Source organism: Schistocerca piceifrons, chromosome 2 (genome assembly GCF_021461385.2).
Source record: "Schistocerca piceifrons isolate TAMUIC-IGC-003096 chromosome 2, iqSchPice1.1, whole genome shotgun sequence".
Lineage (NCBI taxonomy): Eukaryota > Metazoa > Arthropoda > Insecta > Orthoptera > Acrididae > Schistocerca > Schistocerca piceifrons.
In genome coordinates, this window is record NC_060139.1 from 255,163,207 (window position 1) to 255,183,436 (window position 20,230).

Here is a 20,230-nt window from a genome sequence, read left to right on the forward strand (position 1 = left end):
AAGGACTCTAGTAATGTGAGAAGCTCGGAAAATGATGCCACCATATGGGCAAAAGTGTCGGCTTAGATGTTCAAAACAATTTTCCGACGAAGAGAGACAAAATATTTTTCAGGAGTACTGGAAAATGGGAGATTTACAGAGACAACATGATTACATCGCTGCTAACGTGACAACTGTGCAGCGAAGGTACCATTATCAGAAGGAAGATAGTCAGCGTCATCTTAAAACTGCTTCTTATTTTGATGATAATGGTGAAATAGCAAGAGTTTGTAAACAGTTTCTTACTGCTACTTTAGGTATAGGCGGACGAATGGTTCGAACTGTTGAGGAAAAGAGAATTTCTGCTCAAGGAGGAGTTATTTCCACTGATTTATGGGGAAAACATGGTAAACAACCGACTGTGTCAGCAGAAATAAAAGAAAACATATCAGCTCAATTCCGAAGATTCCTAGTCACTACTGCCGTGCCAGAACTGCTAAAGAATATTGAATGTGGTAAAACAATAAGTGACCTTTATAGAGATTACAAAAAAATGTGCGAAGAAGAAAAGTTGGAGTACTGTAATTATCTCATGTAGTACACAATTTTTACCAAAGAATTTAATCTGGCTTTTTTACCCCAAAGAACGATCAGAGCGAGCTCTACAACAAGTTTGAAAATGCATCTAATGAAGAAAAACAAAAATTTGCAGTTCAATATGAGAACCATTTGAAAAGAAAGATCTATCACGAATTGAGAAAGAGAAAGATAAGAAAGCTAGTAATATAGTAGCAGTGTATGACTTACAAGCTGTATTACCATGTCCTGTGGGTGATGCCTCAACGTTTTACTACCTTTCCAAACTGAACGTTTTCAAGTTCACTATTTTTCAGTTTAACACAAATTCAGTTAACTGGCATGAAGGACAAGCAAATCGAGGTTCTGTCGAAATTACTTCCTGTGTATGGCGTTATTTAGAAAAACTGCATCAATAAAGGGGTAATGAGTCAAGCAACAAAAACAAAATAGAGGTCACTTTTTATTCAGATAACTGCACCAGTCAAAATAAAAATAAAAGGTTTATTACTATGTACCGTAAAGCTATACTGACTATCAAGTGGATTAAAGTCATAACACACAAATATTTAATCTCTGGACATACCCGAAATGAGGGAGACTGTGTACATTCTAATACTGAGAAAGAGATCAGGAAAGCTCAAAAATCTGGTCCTATCTATGTTCCTGATCATTATGTGAGCCTAATAAGGTCGGCAAAAAAAATTGGTGTGCCATATACTGTGCACGAGCTTTGTTATGACGATTTTTATGACTTTCAAAATGAAGGCTTGGAGATCAATAAAAGGAATACTGACAAAGGAACATTCAAGATTTCTGAAGTTAAGATTTTTAGGATCAACCGAGATAAACCAAATGAGTCGACGTACAAGAACTCTCATAGTGAACAAGATTTTGAACTAATATTATTAACTAATAATCGTAAAATTACTTGATCACAAACATCAGAAACTGGCAAGCAGAAGGTGTGTCTGGCAAAAGCCTATACTACTAATAAAAGTGTAGCAGATGCTAAAAAGGCCTAACTGTTGCAGTTAATACATAAAAATATAATTCCAAAATTTTAATTTGATTTTTTTCAATAACTTGTAGGATAATTTTCCTGTGCTAACTATTTTATGTAAAATCTTAAACAAACCAAAAGAACTGAGTTGATTAATTTCTTGATTTGGTTCAAATAATTTGTGGAGTGTTATGTTGTATTTTTTATAAATAAATATTTTCTTATAATTATTTCTGTATTAAATTATTTATTTTATACCCTGCACAGATATAAGAGGTGAAATTTATATTTTTGTATGTCACAAGTCAAAGCCCTTTAACTAAAACTGGAGTAGTTTTCTTTGTAGAAAAGTGTCACATATCGAAGCCCTTAGGGTTAATTTATCACTCAGAATGAAAGAAAAATATGTAAAAGTTACCTCTGAGTATGTACTACTTACAAAGAAAAAGACAGTGCTGATGTGATTTCATGGAGAAAAGTAATGTTGAGTGAAACTTTGGTTGTTATCTTTAAGTGGAGTTTTCTCTAAACTAGTGGTTTTAGAGATGTGCCGGTTTTCCTACAAGGTAGTGATATGTAGAAATCAGAAACCCCAAAGATTCTACCGATTGCAGGTCAGATACCTAAACATAACTTGTAGTGTCTCATAGGGGTTTGTTCTTCGCCCAGTCCTTTTCAAATTGTTCGTCTATGACCTCCCAGATAAATTCCCTAATTCTAATTCTTTTTTGTATGCTGATGACACAAATATTTTAATATAAAACTAACATAAATTTTAATATAATATATATACTGTCACATAAAATCTTTGTTTGAGACAAACTGACTGCTAATAAACACTCAGAAAACTAAGTAGATTAGGTAGAATGTTACCCTCTTCAGCGGAGACATACACATTGACAAAGACGAAATTTTCAGTGTGCAGAACACCAAATTCCTTGGACTGATCATCAGCAATACACTGGTCAAACCACACGCACAGTACACGACCACTGCGTTGAACATGAGCGCCACACTCGCCTTTTACAGCCCAGTAAGTCGGCCATAGCCGAACATTGTATTTCCACAGGACATACTATGGATTATTCGACCACGAAAATCTTGGCCCCATCGAGATCCTTCTAGGATCCAGTTGTGAAGGAATCCGTGGAAATACGTTTAGCGGAAAATCTCATTAATCGTGATGGCGGCTTTTTATTGAATAAGGCCTGGGACCCGTTGATTTCTTTAATTTCAACCAAAAGAAAACTTTTTATGGCTTCTGACATGTCGAGCGACAAGTAATTTTAATTTTAATATTGAAATTTTGCATTTTATTGTTTTGGACACGTCTGCGTGCATGTTTTACTTTTTTCACGCATTCGTTTGCATCTATGCAGTAATATTGTAGAGGGCCTTGGAATCGACAGATGGCGCACATGCTACGGTAACTTACGCATGCGCACCTGCGGCACTTTTATGTATAAATAGAGCGACTTGCACTAGCAATCTCCAGTGTCAAACACTCGTCTGAAGATGGCTGTAAGGTTGTCAGCCGAAATATCGTGGAAAGAAGTCGATGAGATCCGGCTGCAATCCCAAAATCTTGTGGAATATTCGATATGCCGGGAAAATTTCAAGAGTCATTACAACAATCTCTCATCAGAGATCAATACAATTAACAACTTGAAGGAGATGAGAACTGAACTAAAACAAATTTGTATTAAATCACTGTTTTACTATGTTACTGTGTTTCTTGAGACAAAATTCTAATTTCTCCTTACAGCTCATCTCCTTATATACATGTAACTTTGTTTAGCTTGGTACTTTTTCTGTCTATGCTCTATGTGTTTGTGTGGAAACCTAAACTTTTTAATATGGAAGTGAGTTTTCCCATTCGTAAAGTATTTTTGATGCATACTTTTGAATTTTCATGTTATTTGTTCTGTCCACGTTCTTTACTTTGTATGTAAACCTGAACATCTTCATATGAAAGTGTGTCACCTTCACTGTCTTTCTTTAGTAATGAATTAATGTCCATGCTACTTTTGTATTTCCATGTTATTTGTTTTTTTAATGTCTACTTTTAAATTTTCATGTTTCTTACTCTGTCCATTTTCTTTACTTTGTATGTGTACCTGAACACTTTAATACAGAAGCGTGTTACCTTTACTGTTTTACTTTAGTAATGCGTTTTAATGTATATGGTACTTTTGAATTTCCATGTTATTTTCATATATGTTTCTTTCCCTTAATAATGTGAACTTATTTAGAAATATTGTGCATATCTGAATTTTTTTTATAAATATTGTGCATTTCTGACTTTTTCACAAGATATCCACCGATAGGCTTTTCTGTTTCTTGGAATTACGTATGTATTATATGAACATTTGTATACTTATAATATCAGTGTCATAATCATTTTAACCATTTATCATCTCAGCTCCATTCTTGACTTGTTCTATATCATCATGTGCTTCTCTGCTCACAATCTACGATCTACAGGGTAAATAAAGTTACTATTACATAATACAGTAAGTAAATGACCTCTTCTTGACAGTTTCATTTAATTTCAATATACTTGTAGTACTTCCAATGATACTAAAGTGTGGTTGCAGGCTGTCAAGATCAGTTCGCCTTCGTGTTGCGCGCAGCTTAAATATTACTGAAATTCGTATGTCCCGCCAAAGCTTGGTTCGCTTATTAAAAGGTCGACTCGCTTCGGAAACGTGGAGCCGCAGTTGCATGTCAGGCGCTAGACACAAATATGGTGCTATGGTATGAGAGCTTTATCTTTGAAATTCTGATTAGAAGTGTGTTATGTGACGTGACAGACGGAGGAGATGTATGAACTATTTTTGTAGTGGAAGTATCACTTTTTTTTTCTAAAAGAAGAAAGATAATATTGCATCTGCAAGGACATGGGAATAATGTTCTGTATGACGCAGCTGTTGATTGTTATGATTGTTCAATGCAAATGTAGGTTATGTTAAAAGGTCCATCTGGATGCTTATGTTGTTATGATACTTATCGCACGTAATGGTTTCAAGAAAGGACACAAAAGTTTTTGTATGGTCCATGGATGTATGATTGTGTGGGTAAAGTGAGATTCATTTATGAGTAGTTTCGGATGATACTGTAATAGCTGAAGATGTCTGCATAATTAAAGAGTTTCAATTTTACGTATTTGTTACACGGCTTGGATTGTATATACGAACAGGTTATAGTTAGCAAGCGATGGCTGTCGTCGTGGAAACTACCATTGGGGACTTCACAGTTGACCTATTTACAACAGAACGGCCAAATAGTAAGTATTGTTGGTAAATTGTTTCCTTATGAAATTTTCCCGGTTGCTCCCCTGCCGTCCCTTTCATGTTGGTGTTGTAACCTACTGTTTCAGTTTAAATGTGGTTAACAATATATGTCGTTACTGTACGAAGCATCCTTCAGTTTCGTGGCTTATTTTTTAACATTGCTCTGGATTTTAGAAGCATTTTAGAGGCATTTTCGTTTTTCTCTTTCATGTTAATTTTGAAAGGTGTATGATGCTACACTTAATTAATTTGTTAGCCCATTACCTGCCATATGTTCAGTATTATATTCCAGGATCCATTTCAATCTTTGTTGCAGCATGCTTGAACTTCTTGAAACTCTGCCGAATAAAATACTACAACTTCTGTTTATTTCATTCAATACAACACAACTTTATAGCACAGACGGGGGATCCGACTGGGTCTGGAAAAGGTGGAGAATCTGTTTACAGGTACAGTTGTTATAAATTTGCGGCATAATAAGCAAGTGAGGTGAAAATCAAATATTCATGTTGTATTTCGTTTTTAGCAAAATTCACGGAGAAAATGCCAAGTATTATGAAGGGGAATTAATGCCTAAATTGAAACATGATAAGGCAGGTCTGTTGTCAATGGTCAGCTGTGGAAATAATATGTAAGTATTATTTTTAATAGGCTGTGTAAACGCTGTAGGAAATTGTGTGATATAGTCTTTTAACTGAATGTGATGTTGAAGATAAAATCTGTGGCAGTAGTAATAATATGTGCCAAAAAGATGTTAATTTCCTATGGTAAAATGTCTGATCTGTTAGGCTGACAATTTAGATACTTCTCTAAGTGGTGTAAATCAAAATTTGTCACTCATGAGACTAAAAAGAAATTTGTGCACTCACTTGCTAATTTCAGAAAGTGGTAGGGGTAAACTTTTTTCCCCTCCTTGTGGAATATTTCGAAATATTGCAGTGGAAATTCCATGATGGTTACAGTAAACAAAAACATCTGAAACTATCTACGTATCAATAAGTAACTCATATCATGTACATAGAAACGTGACAACACAGTGAGATTATTGTCTTTCAAGCTACCACCTTTTTTCTAGTGAGCCTCTTCTTTTTCCAATGTCTTGCATCCTTCTGTAAATGTAGTTTAGAGCAAGATTCCAAGATTCTCCCCGATTGTGATAGCCCTGTACAGTTTTCTTGTATAATTCACTCAGTTTTCCCAGTGCGCCCACACACACACACACACACACACACACACACACACACACACACACACTCTCTCTCTCTCTCTCTCTCTCTCTCTCTCTCTCTCTGCCTCTGCCACCTTGTGGGGTATGCTACAGAGCAGTAAGTCACAACAAATATTTTATTTTCTCGTTTGTTGGCTTAACCAACTTTCAGCCAAATTATCACCCTCCATCCTAACTTATATCTCGAGGTACATTACAAATCCGCAACTCATCATCGCAATCTATATTCCCAAAAAACATTGGCACAAAAAATTATGTTGCCGGTGTTCAGTTCTCTTCTAGTTGTTACACGTGCAAGGTTATATGCCACAGCATTTCATTTGAAGTATAAAATTTTAACAGCAGAAGACAAATCAGTAAGAGAGGAAAAAGTGCAGAAACTTGGGAAGATTTTGGTCAACTGATAATCTGTTGATATGTGAGCTACAGAATCGATGAAGAAATGTACCACAAAATTTAACTGTGAGGATCACCAGTTAGAACAAACGCTTGTTATGTGGTAAAATTCTTGTGGTGTTCAGTGACTTGATCAGTAAAAATGAAAAGTTGCAAAAAGAACTTAAGGCCGAAAGACAGTGTCAAGAACATGAGAATTATCCAAGGCAGATTGGAATACATCCCATAATCAAGAGTAATTTATATGGTTAGCGAAAAACATTGACGATCTTACAGTTCATTTTTAAACTGTTAGGTAGTGGCAGTTTCAGTTGATCAAAGAAATTGATTTATGACATCGTCGGAGTTTTATTTTAGTTTGGAAGTTTGCAATGCACTAAAACTGCTAGGTAGACTATAAATTCAGTAGCCACACAATTGTAAGTGCACCATATTTAGAGAGATTGTGTACAGTAACCTGTGGCAGTTACTCAAGAGGTATACATCATTTTGACTGTCTAGTCTGAAATTTAAATTAATTTCTTGTGTTGTAGTATAACAACAACATTGAGCTGTGCAGTATATTCTAAGCAAAGATCAAATGCTGAGCACATTCCAGCATGTAGTAGAGGAAAGGAGTCTGAGCTAGAACTATCCCATTTTTTAGCTATGGATTCTATGGCCTTATGATCACCGTATTGCAAGGTCAAAATCGTATTTTAGCCACACTGATTAAGTAAACTATGATTTCCTTAAATTGTTATGGGAAAATTTCATAATGTTACCCACAACAAACCTGTCATTAGACTTTAATACGGTATCATCTTGATCACACTGTGCACCTAATGGATAACATGGAACCAGTTATGTGGTTTACTGTTATATCAGCTGTGGATCACAAATTTCCTGCTCAATTTTTCGAAGACTAACATGTGGATCTACACGAATTAATGCAGCCTCAACAGACATTCTCTCATCACTAATTATCATAGACAAATCAGTTGACGACGTCTGGTGGACATCTGGAACCCAGAAAAATGCATTGAAATATCTACATATTTAATCCCCGAGACATCTTGTACAGTGTGTGGTGGCGGCTGCTTCTCATACCACTACAATATCCACTTTTCCTGCCCCATTCATTAATAGTCCATTGAGAGGGACTGTTGATAAACTTCTGTATGAAGTCAAATATCTCTGATTTTCTTGCCTTTGTAATTTATCATGGCATATGGGGGAGGGGGGGGGGGGGAAGTAAATTATTCCCTGTTCGTTGTTGAAACCTGTGTCATGGAATTTCAGCAGTAAACCTTTCCATGACAGTCTATACCTCTCTTGCTGTGCCTGGACTGGAGATTGTTGAACATCTCCAAAACCACTTTGCCCTTACTTAATGATGCAATGATGAAACCTTCCCTCCTTCATTGAATCTATCTCTGAGTTAAGTTGCATCCACACGATGCCTTTTTTTGTGTTCAGCTGTGTGCATGTGCATAAATTTCAAACAGCGCAACTATGCTGCGCATGCTTCTCGCTTTCAGTGGAAATCTATATGCGTTTTGGCATTACATATGAACAGCAACTAACAATTTTGGATTACATAATTTCACAAAAATATATTAATCTCATATTGTATAATTTAAAAAATAAGTCTATAAATTAATATCTGATTTGTCGATCCATTCAAGGGCTGCCTCTGTCACTTCAAAGAAGTCTTCCTAGTGCCCATGGTAGGCTCTTCTGCAACAGGTTGTCACAATGTGATGGATCGTGTGGTATTCATTTCCACAGTCACAATGAGAAGATGAAGCACTTCCCCATCGATAGAGGTTTTCAACACAGATGCCATGGCCTGCGCGGATCCGATTAATTGTTTTCCAGGCACGTCACATTAATTCCATACCGACTGGTCTTGTCAGGTCTTTTCAGGGTCTGATGTTCCTCATGGGCAATAGTGTTCCACATTTCTGTTCACTTATGTTGATACTGAAAGTAGGTGCCTGTTGCGATTCCGCCAATAGGATAGATGGTTGCCTAGATGCTAATCAGTTCATTTGGAGTGCAGGAACATCAGAGTGCATCGAAAGCTCAGGGATTTTAAGTAATTTTGGGTATTCCTTGAGGAGGGTGTTCTGTCTTCGGAGGTCTGGTGGTGCAGTGTTGCTTAGAGGTGGTAACCAGTGTAGAGGAGCAGAGTTGATGCACTCTGTTATTGTCCTCATTGCTGCATTTAGCTCTACATCAGTTTTTCTCACATGTGTGCAATTAAGCCACACTGGAGCACAGTATTCGGCAGCAGAATATACCAGCCCTAAGGTGGTGCATCACAGTGTCGTAGCTCTTGTGCCCCATGAGGTACCACTCATCTTCTGTATGACATTTTTGGGTGATCTCAGCTTTGCTGCAGTGTTTTCTATGTGCTTCCTGCAAGAGAGGGTTCTATCAAGAGTCACTCCTATATATTTTGGAGAGTCTTACTGGTGAAGGACATGACAATTAAAGATGACATTTAACTTCGCATTAGCAGCTTACTTCAGTCTTCGCTGGATTTGGTATCAGTCTCCACTTTATGAAGTATTCATCTATTGTGATTAGATCTGTGGATAGGATCTCCTCGCCAACTTCAAGAGTTCTCTGTTGGGTGGCCAAGGCCAGATCGTCTGCATAGATCAACTTCCTTGACTGTTTCAGGGAGGTCAGATGTGTGTAAGTTGAACAGGATTGGTGCCAAAACTGAGCCCTGAGGAAGACAATTATCAAGTTTCTTCTGTCTGCTTAGTTGGTTGCCAAGGTCTACTTGGTAGTATCTCTGATAGCATGTTGTTTATGAGCCTGATTGTGGTTTGGCAGTGTATAACTCTGGTGAGTTAGTACAAAAGTCCTTGTCTCCATACTGTATCGTAGGCAGCTGCAAGATAAGGCCCGAATCCTGCCTGTTTGATGGGGATAACTCCATGAATCTTTGGACTGATTCGGTTGAGGATGACTCTTTCCAAATGCTTGTAGGAGCAGCTCAAGAGGGCAGTTTGGCGATAGCTAACAGTTTTGTTCGCTGGTTTACCTGGCTTCAGTATAGCTATGATCTTTGTTCTTTTGAATGCTTTTGGAATGTTCCCTGATAGCATAATATTGGTGAAGAAACATACAAGCCATCTAAGAGTCCTATTTCCACAATTGATGAGGAACTCTTAATGTATCCCATCAAATCCTGGAGCTTTGCCTTTTTTCATTTCTTTGATTGCTGCAGTGAGCTCATCTACAATGAAGTCTCTGGAGTATGGGTGCCTTCTGCTTCAAGTTTCTAAGCTTTATCTTAACCATTCTTGTGTGTGGCTTATGTGAGGGTGCTTTGGCGAGAGAACTTATTCTATTCACAATTTGGTCTGGTGTTACTGCAGGCTCTTTTCGGGTGGGAGGTTCAGCCGTCATTGGTGGTTCAGTAGGACTGATACAGTTCTTCACATACATTACTGCAGCCTGGGATACTTTCTCTCCAGAATTCTCTAGGCTTGCATTTTTTTTGCTGTTGTTAAAAGTGCTACGACGAATCTTTCATAATTTTCACCTAGTGGTGGGATCCATGTGATCACTTTATCAAGTTCTTTGGAGAATTTAGTCCAGTTTGCTTTTCTGAAGGTCCTTCTTGGTCTATGCATTGATCTGATTACAGGAATTTGAATTCCTACATCTAGAATTACTGGCTGGTGTTGGCTTTTTGGAAAACCTCCAAGGACTGACCTCACTGGATGTAGAAGTTGTCCCTGAGAGTTCTGTGTTACAAAACATAGGTCAGGCTTGGAATCCTTGTTCCAGGCTGCAGATTTAAATGTTCCCTTGTCCCTTGAGCCAAAAACTAGGCTGAGGTTGTTATTTTCAGCCTAATTTGCTAGGTCCTCACCATTTTCGTCAGTATTGCTGTATTTACAATTGCTGTTGAAGTCGCCGATATATACACTTGGATGCAAGGAAATGGGAAGAACATGAGCAGGCCAGTTATCTGCTGGAGCCTTCTAGTCATTTCTTATAGTAACATCTTCAACTTTAACTGACACATTCGCAGTATTTTGCATGGAGTTTGCAGATATCAGATGCGCATTTTCAGTGTTATTGCATATATAGGTAGCACAGGCTTAGGTCTGGTGGTATGTAGTTCCACGGACTTTGTAGCCACCTACATGTCCTCTTGAATACAGTCTTTGCTCATTGTTCTTGAATGACTGCCACATCTACATTGTTTTCGAGTAGTGTAAGAGAGAGATGTGATTTAGATTGGTTGAGCCTTCAACATTGAACTGTAAAATTTGAATGTTATGGCTCAGGTGTTTGGTTGGTTGGTTCTGAGAAGGACCGTTATGAAGTAGTTTAGCGTTCATGTTTAAGCCAGGAGATCTGTAGTAGATAAGTCTGTCTGCCAGCTCTGATACTCGTTTAGCACCACCCAGGGGATATGTGCAACAAAATTTGAAAACACAACCTCCCTTCCAGAGGATATTGACACCGATGAAGTCCAAGGATGTTAATCTACATATAATCAGAGTTGTTTAAACAACTCTTTTATTAAATTAAATTGAAAGTTAATTAACCCTCACATAACGACTAAGCGTCTCCATTGAATATTTCTGAGTTTCAGGAATAATTGTGGAAATTCTTTGTTTTGAAATGCAAAATAAATATTTCAAACTAATATGTAAGTTGCTGGTTACTAGCTAACAAAATGTAATTGCCAGACTTATCACTGCAGTTTCCCAAGAAGAAAATCTGAAATTTCGCTGTGACCTTTAAAATTTGGAAACAAATTGTTGTCATCACATTGTATTTATCGTACCTCTATCATTTAGATAATTCTGTACCTGTAGTCACTTTTGCCTTGTCTTTTCATTGCAATAAATACAGCACAAGCTCCCAAGAAAAGAAGAGTAATGCGTAGCAAACATCTTGCATATTGAGGCAATGTGTAGACATGAGAACACTCATAAGTGCATACAAGCATTCTTTCCATGAAGTTTTGTTCATGCTCTTTTATTCCCATGTGTCTGTGACTATGCACGAGGAGAGAGACATAGGGTAGACATTGACATACCTTTAATTCACCTCGCGTCCCAGACTGATGAACAGTACTCAAGAATCAGTCTTTATAAATGTTTCCTTCTCCACTTCTTTCATGGGTGAATTACACTTCCATAAGATACTTCAACTTAATGTTAACATGGAATCTGTTTTTCCGACAATTAATTTTTCTTGGTCACTCCACTTTAGATTCGCTGATAACTTCGATGTTGAGCACCTGCAAAATCCAGTCCTTCCACTTTAGGTTTCATACGCACTGTTTTGTGATAGATTTCCCTTGCTTCACAAGTGCCTACAATTTTCTTGGGCATGTAATCAGAAATAGCCTTCTGCGCAAGAGTCTAGTCTGTTGGAAACTGAGGTTAATTCCAAGCTACAACTCCAAAGGCTCCTAGTTCAATCACTAGCTGGAGTTGGAATTTTTTCGGTCACTTATTACTACTTTCATCTCTGGCAGTGATTATTAATGTGCAAAAATTCTGAAATTTTGCTGGTAGTCAGAGTCTATGTTAAATTGTATGTCCCCAAATAAGTGACAGAACAAGTCAATTAAAAGGTCAGAGGAAGGCAGGGGCATCAGACATGGTCATGACTATTACAGCAATGCAGTGTTCCAACCAATATTCGTGTTGTGAACAGCTGTACTGTTAATAAAAGATTAAAAATTATCAGTGTTATTATTTGGGACCATGCCAGCAAACAGAGCCACTGAAAATGTATAAAGTTTGTCTCACAAAAATGTTTCCTGGAAAGTGGATAGCTGTGGAGGAGCAATCACATCGTTTAGTCGTCATACACAATTTAAATAGGTGTTACTGTTATAAAAATGGTGTAGACTATATTTTCACCCCCCTTGTCCTCAAAAAGTTTTCTCTGAAATCTTTGTCTCATCGAACGTGCATTTTTCAACGTTCTTCTTTTTCTGAAATGATTAAAATGGGATAATTTTCTACGTACATCATCTGGAACCAATTATATCAGTTTCAGGACATGATTTTGCCAGATAACTACTGAATCAAAAGCAGCTGCACTTGTTATTCACTTTGATTGGGAGAAAGTACGTTTTAGAAAGTTTAGTGGTAACTTTAACTTAGTTGTTGGTTTGCTAATACTTACAGAGAAAAATTATCAGATTTTTATATTTTAAATTTTGATGATATATTTTTTCATAGGTATTTCATCTTGACTTTTTGTGCCACAAAGGTGTGCATGTTCAGTTTTGTGATTTTTAAGGTTTGGATCACAGTTCTTCATAACCCTCGCAAAGGATCTTCAGTCCCTGGATGGTGAGCACTGTGTCTTTGGAGAAATAGCAGAAGGTCACGAAATTCTTCTAAAGTTGAATGAAGCAATTTGTGATACCGAACATAGGCCTTACCAAGATATAAGGTAAGTTTATCAGCAGAAAGGCTTCCCCACATTTGAATCTTGCTTTCACTTGCATTCCTGTGTCTCAGTTGTGCCTCTGTACCATAATTGTTCTAAATAAATGTAAAAAATAAATAATTGTTAAGAAGAGAAGCAGCCACATGACAGTCCCCAAAATGGGAACTTGACCAATGCTGCCCCCCCCCCCTCCACACACACACACACACACACACACACACACACAAACTAGCATTAACGTTGTCTTTCAGATTTTAGAATCTCATTCATCAGAGTAAAGATAGTAATACAAAATTGTGTGTGCACAAATATGCAAGGGAGGGAGAAATCGTTCTAAACTCTGAACAAGAGATTTGAAATGAAGAAATGATCTCAAATTAACAGTAGAGGTAACAATATTCAAAATTGAGTCTACAGCTTGTAATAAGTGACAGATATTTATGAATCAAGGATGAGACTTAAAACTAAATCAGACTGAATTCAAATCTCCGGTTGCAAATGCTTATTATCGAAAATGAAAAAAACGAAATATAATAGGAGGAAAACTTGGTGAAGGATGAAGAAAAATATTTTAAAGTGGGAAAAGAGGGAGGAATAGAGGACCACAGGAATGTATTTTTCAAACACAAAATCAAATGAGCAAGCATAAGTTGGGACAGCCGACGATAATGCTGAATAAAGCAAAAATATATGAGTGAAGGCTGTTAAGAGAAACGTAATAAAAAGAGACTGGGCCAGGTAGACGGTGAAGCAAAGTACAGTTCACGAACTTTCTATTGGGATAGCTTCAGATTTTTGTGCATGAATTATGGAATACGTAGCTCTATTCCTCATGTGTAATGCCACAGGGAGAGGAAAAGCAATGTTATCCATAAAAGAATGACATGTAAAGCTGTACAAGACTGAAAATGAAAATGCTTTATGAACCAGAAGTTGTTTGTGTTGGTATATGTTCCTACTTCATGGTTATCATTTTTCACAAAAATCTGAGATTAAAAATATATATCAAGTTTCAATGTGTGCTTTTGATTGGTAGCAAAATTTCCTTATTTAAAATTGTTAAAATAAAAAAGAGAAGCTTGTGGCACGTGCAACTTGATTGAACCTGAAACTGGGGCTGAAGGTAATGACTTTGAATGACTCTTGGGAGCTCACTGGGAGAACTGGATTTTGGAGGAAAGGTTGAGGTTTGTCTTGAGGTTGTGAATTGCCAGTGTAAGGTCTTCTTGTTTTTTATAAAATAATACTACGGGAAATTGAGCTGTACCTGCTACGCTTGGCAAGTTTGGAAAATGTGGAACTTGTTGAGGGTTAAGAACAAGTTTCTTAGAGAAGTGGAGAGGAAAACTAGTTCGTGGTATCGCACAAATATCTAAATGGTGTGCAGTGTGTTTCTTGAGTTTGCTGCCAGAAATTTGAATAATGTGGCTGGCAGGTAAAGTGCTGATAGTAGCAAGATATGGTGAGCAGGGAGCAGCTGATTGGTGTGGAATTGGCAGGTTAGTAAAGTACTTGAAACAGTTAAGAAACTGTGTAAATTGAAATTTAGGGAGATGGCATTTGTACACGTGGGAGCATAGACAGGCAATCACGCGTGACCTCATTACCATTCGGAGATGAAAAGGTTGAGAGTATTGAGAATAACCAAATTTAATTAGGAAACCATGAAGTGTATTACAGCTAAATTTCACTGTAGTGTCATGTAATTTTAAGTTAAACTTGAGGTAATTTGTGAGAAAGCGTCTGTGAAGCATTGTGTTAGCAAACTTGCATACCAGTAAGTGCAGTGTAGCAGCATATTGGTTAAAACAACATCTGCACAAAAGGATTGTGAGGTGGGCTACCTGTGCTCAGCAAGGCAGACAGACCAAGGGCTGGATAGTAGTGTGACAAATACTCCTTGATCCATATAAAAAGCCGTGAATTCTGAAGCAGATTAATTCGGAATCCAGCAGCAGCACCACAGTGCCATGGTCATTGCTGGGCAAGGGACAATCTTCACGTCACTTAGCTCCACGGATCTCGGAACGATTTTCGCTCAACAATTGGGCAGGCATTGTGGGTGACCATCTGATTGGGGCGGTCCATCTCTACCTCCTCAACTTACTGGAGCAAATTATCTTTATGTTTTGCAAGAAACTCTAACCAGTCTGCTCGAAGATGTTCCCCTGGACATACAACTAACTACCCATGTGGTTGCAGCATGATGGGGCACCCACACGCAACAGTCGTGCTGTGTGTGGATATTTAAATGAACTCTTCGACAGCCGGGTAAATGGCAGAGGTGCTCGTAGGACATGGTTCCCACGATCACCAGATGTCATGCCACCGGACTTTTTCCTGTAGGGATTCGTCAAGGTTCTAGTTCACCCACCCAGATGGGAACCATCTAGAAACGAAGAGGAATTAACAGGTCGCATTCAACATGCCGCCAGTCACATCAGGGCAATGTCAGGAATCTATCAAAGAGTTCGGCAAAACGCCGTTCAATGTTACCAAGCCTGTGTCATGTCAGAGGGTCGCCAATTCGAGCACCTGCTTTAAGTAAACAATGTCCTAGCTACAAAAAAGGCCCTTTTCAGGGCCGACACAATTTGTAAAAGACTTTCTGTATGTGAACTAACAGCTGTTGATGGGTTTGTGGTTTGTTCCTGGTAGGTCTTGATGATAAAACTGCACTGGATGTGTTGGGACCCCAGCGGATTTGCCCCCAGAGTGGAAGGCTGGTGCGAATGTGTGGGCTGCCTTGGGTGCATCACGATCTCTGGCAGGCAAAGCATTGTTCCAGAGCATCCGGCAATAGGGCAATCGGAACACTTTGCACAAAGTTTCCATGCTTTAAAAATTGTGCATTGTAAACCTATGCAACTTTAGTAATTTTGGCTCGTACTGGCATCAGATATCCAGGGTTAAAATTTTGTGACACAGTTTTTCTCCACCCTGTATAAGCGGTGAACTGAGTAATGATTCAGGAGGGGAAGCTAAGTTTAATCATTGTTTCAATGTGTAGTAGTAGTAAAAATGGGCAGCCACTTAGGCAAGAGTAGTTAAGTTGTGGTAAGAAGTGATACAATAATATTACATTTAAGTGTTTCCTAATTTGATTTTGTGCAGAGCAAGGTATATGGTTCATTAACTAAGCATTCTCATTTATATTTGCGTAATTTGTAAGAGGTAATCATTTCGTGGTCAGTACGACGAGAGCAGGGTTTTTGTTAGTGCAAGAGGCTACCTACCACAGAGAGGAGGTATACAGAATTTAAGATATGAAATAGATAAGGTGCTGATGGACAGTGCCAAGTGGTCTAAGAGATTAGGGGCAATGAGGTGAAGGAAAGAACTTATCACAAAACTACAGAGTGTAAGGAGAAGTTGCGGAGAGAGCACACTGACTGTTTGATCGAAAACAGGCCTCATGTTCTGAGGAATATGTTGATTACGAGGAGAATGAAAATAAGGGAGATAGAGGAAGGAAAAGGAGGAAGCTGAATAGGAGGAGCAGGCTTGTGGATAGTTTATCTGTTCCTGCAGGACGGCCGACTACCACTAATGTAGGTGAACCTTTCGGTCTTGTGAAGAGGAGGGAAGAATGTTGTGGGCAGGTGGACAATCGTTTGACTGAGAAGGTAAAAGTAACTGTAGGTAGTGTCACAATAAATGTTTGTGGGAACTTTAGTGAAGCACTGAGTAATGATGATGATGAAGTTAAGGTGAGTAATGTAGAAGTGCCACCTCTGATACCAAGTGTAATTGTGTAGTCTGAGGTAGCAGGAATGAATATGGACTGTACTGAAGCGATTGTGGGAATAGCAACAGGGTTGATTTTAAGTTCAGTGTCACATTTGGTGATAATGGGTGTTGTGTTGAGGCAATAGAACCTGTGCCAAATACACAGGGCAGTATAGGTGCTGGTGATTTTTGCATTGTGCAGAGTGGAATTGCAAAGAAAGTTGTTTTAGGTACTAAACAGAATGCACAAGAAATTGTTGATAGTTATGCAGATGTTATGGTAGAAATGGTAAGGGAACATATATTTGCTCAGAAGCAGGGTGAATGAAAGAAAATGAAGAGATGATGAGTTTGTAGAGTGGATGATGAAGTCAGCAGGGCTGAATCTGCTGAAGAGTACATCACAGTTCAGTATGTAGCACAAGCACAGATAGTGGGTCACAACCTTGCAGGGCAAGCAGTTGACATGCACAGTGAGCTGTTTACAGCACATCCACAATCTGATGTGCACAATGAGTATGAAGTGGGTTAAGGGTAGAACACAAGCCTAAAAGTAATCATTATGACTGAACATCATGCCAAAGTTAAATTTCAACTGCAGATAGTTTTTGTCACTGTAGAGCTGTCATGAGGGGTGTGTGTGTGTGTGTGTGTGTGTGTGTGTGTGTGTGTGTGTGTGTTGTAGTGGACAAACCAGTTTAACCTTGTACAAATTCACATGGAACAGTGAAACCAGGCATCAGGAAGTTGTATTGTGTGGACATGGAGACCAGGAAACCAAGCATTTTAAGGGGAATTTAGCCTTTAATGGGCACTACATTGGGAGGAATAAGTGGGACTACTTGTTTAAGGGGGGTAGGACATAAAAAAAATTGATTAAAAAAATTGATTTTTCAAAAATATGCTTATTTTGTAGTGCACATCTTCCTGAATAATTTGAAGTATAGAACATATATATTTTTGGAGTTATAAGGTATGTAATTTTGGTCTTAAGTGTATGAAGGTGCAGTGCCACGCCCCTCTGTACAGCATTCTTCTGTCATACCTAAGTGTATTTCGCTTTGTAGAATTTGAATGTAATATTTGTGCCAAAGATAATCATACATGAAACAAAGGACTATTGATATCGATACTTTCTCTGCTGCTCTCGACCTGCATTGTTTTGATCACTGGTTTTGTTTGTTCTATGTTTTGAAAGGCGTGCAGTGTGGTGCTGTGATCTTCGACACCATTTTCATTTTGCTGTGTTGTTTTGTGTTCGTTTGTGGCATATTATCGCACAGGATGCCTAGAATTCGTTGCTTCAGCCGTAAACGTCACCACAGCAACAGATACACAGTAAAGGGTGTTACAACAAATGTTACACCAGTGGCTCAAGACTGCAACCTCTCAGAGCCAGTAAACAATTCACCACCGAGTGCTTCTAGAAGGAAACTTGTTTTTGGTGCTAATGAAAATGGAGGCTGTGAATCCGAAGGTTCATGTAATATTATCATTGATGGTAACATACTGTCACAATTAATATTGGACAGTGTTATGTGCTTTGGTGTTCAGAGTGTTTCTTTGGTGGAAGATAAGAATACCAGGAAAGGCCTTGCTACGAACTTATCTGTGATACGCAGCAAATGCAACGTTGGTGGGTCTTGCAGGAAATCTAAAATCGCAAACAAAGGTTATGATGTGAATCTGAGGGTAGCATATGGCATGCGCTGTATTGGTAGGGGACAGAAGGCAGCAAGAACACTTTGTGCAGTTGACACTGTTAAGGTACTAGATGTTGAAGTGCTGAGTAAATTTTATCATAGTTGTGTGAAAGGGATTGCTGATCATGTATGTAATATGAACTATAAAGGCTCAAGTGGAAGTAAGGAAGTGCAGGGAGTTGTAAGCTTGTTTACCAGATCTGTTGCCTCCCATGGCCTGCGTTTTGTGAAGTACCTTGGTGATGGAGACAGTAAAGCTTTCCTTGAGGTTCCAAAGTGTGCACCATATGGAGCTGAGACTATTGTGCAGAAGTTAGAATGTGTGGGACATGTACAGAAAAGACTTGGCACTAGACTTGGAAGACTGAGACAAGATTTGTCGGGAAAAAATTTATCTGATGGGAAGGGAATAAAAGGGAGAGGGCGACTGACAGGTGCAGAAATTGACAATCTACAGACATACTGTGGTTTGGCAATAAGAAGGAACACAGGGGACTTGAAAAATATGAAGCAAACAGTTTGGGCCTTATAACTTCAACAAAATGTCCACAGACAATAACCCTATCCACAACTTATGCCCAAAAGGAAGTGTATCATGGTGTGGCTACCAAAGGTCAATTGCTGGTGGTGAAGAATATCATCATAGGAATTCTGTACCAACTGCTGTAATGGAAGCCATCAAACCTATATTCAGGGACCTTGCAAATGAAAACTTACTGAAGAAATGCCTTCATGGTGGTACCCAAAACCCAAATGAAAGTTTTAACCAATGTGTATGGGAGAGATTGCCAAAAACTGTGTTTGTGGGAAGAAATGCACTTGCTATTGATGTTTATGATGCAGTTTGATGTTTTAATGACGGTGTGCAAAGCAGGAAATATGTATTAGAGAAAATGGGAATTAAGCCTAGAGTGAACTGTATCAAAGCTTTGTGTGCGATAGACAGAGTGTGTGTAGTGAAAGCAGATAAATAATTTTTGGAGGTCATGAAATCAAGAAGAGTGCATCATGGGAATGTGAAGAGGAAGGACACTGATATTGAAAACGAAAAAGAACCTGCTTATGGTGCTGGACAGTTCTAAAACTATGCCAAATACAAGCAGAAACTTTAACGGCCATTTTCCGCAAAACACAATTTTGTGTACTTGGGTACATGTAGCTTCCAAAATAAATATCCTATTACTATCAAACATGGTATGCTTATTAAACACAAATTCCTTAATGGAAAACTCTAGAATTTTCCAAATCTATTAAAAATTGGGATAATTAACTATAAAATTTGAGTTTTTTCTAAACATTAAGTTTAAAATGTAATAACTCAGTCATTTTTTCATAAATTAAATAAATTCTAGAGTTTAATACTCCTTTAAGTATGATTTGTATGCTGTGGAAAATTCATTGGAGAATCTCTCTTACTTATGAAGAAAAGTGTACCTAAAGCAATTAATGCAGCCAATGGTAATGGAAAAAATGGTTGAATTTCACATATAAAACAAATTGCTTTTCTTATGTTTTTCAATGTCCACTGCTATCAGGGTGAATCCTGAATACTTCTTGGTCATGCTGACAAATTTTTATGAATTTATTTGTAAAAGTATAGACAGTGGAAATTAAAATGTCCTGTGGTACCTCTCCTGCTATAAGGCGGCCTGTTTGACATCCTACCCCCGTAAGTGCTGTGAATGGTAGTGATGTATGTGGTTTTCTTGTGAGGGAAGGTTTGGTAGTATGTTTTTGTGAAGAGTCTAAGGGGAACTGTTCATGCAAGAACAAGTTGTTCTAAACAATGAGTCAGAACCACAGGACAGACAGATGGAATCCCAAGCGAAAGAGCTTTGAAGCTGATATGTTAAGGTGTGTGGGTAATATTATAGTTCAAATATCAGAGAGA

The 20,230-nt window shown here is 38.1% G+C and overlaps 1 protein-coding gene across 1 annotated transcript in view; it reads left to right on the forward strand.

Moving 5' to 3' along the window:
* Window positions 1-4,333: 4,333 nt before the first annotated feature.
* LOC124776564 (nipped-B-like protein B) overlaps window positions 4,334-20,230 on the forward strand; it is a 77,064-nt gene continuing 61,167 nt past the window's right edge. The window contains exons 1-4 of the mRNA XM_047251603.1: window positions 4,334-4,844; window positions 5,168-5,300; window positions 5,378-5,482; window positions 12,755-12,910. Of these exons, the coding sequence (XP_047107559.1) occupies window positions 4,775-4,844; window positions 5,168-5,300; window positions 5,378-5,482; window positions 12,755-12,910 (464 nt within the window). The 5' untranslated portion in view covers window positions 4,334-4,774. The remainder of the gene's footprint in view (window positions 4,845-5,167; window positions 5,301-5,377; window positions 5,483-12,754; window positions 12,911-20,230) is intronic.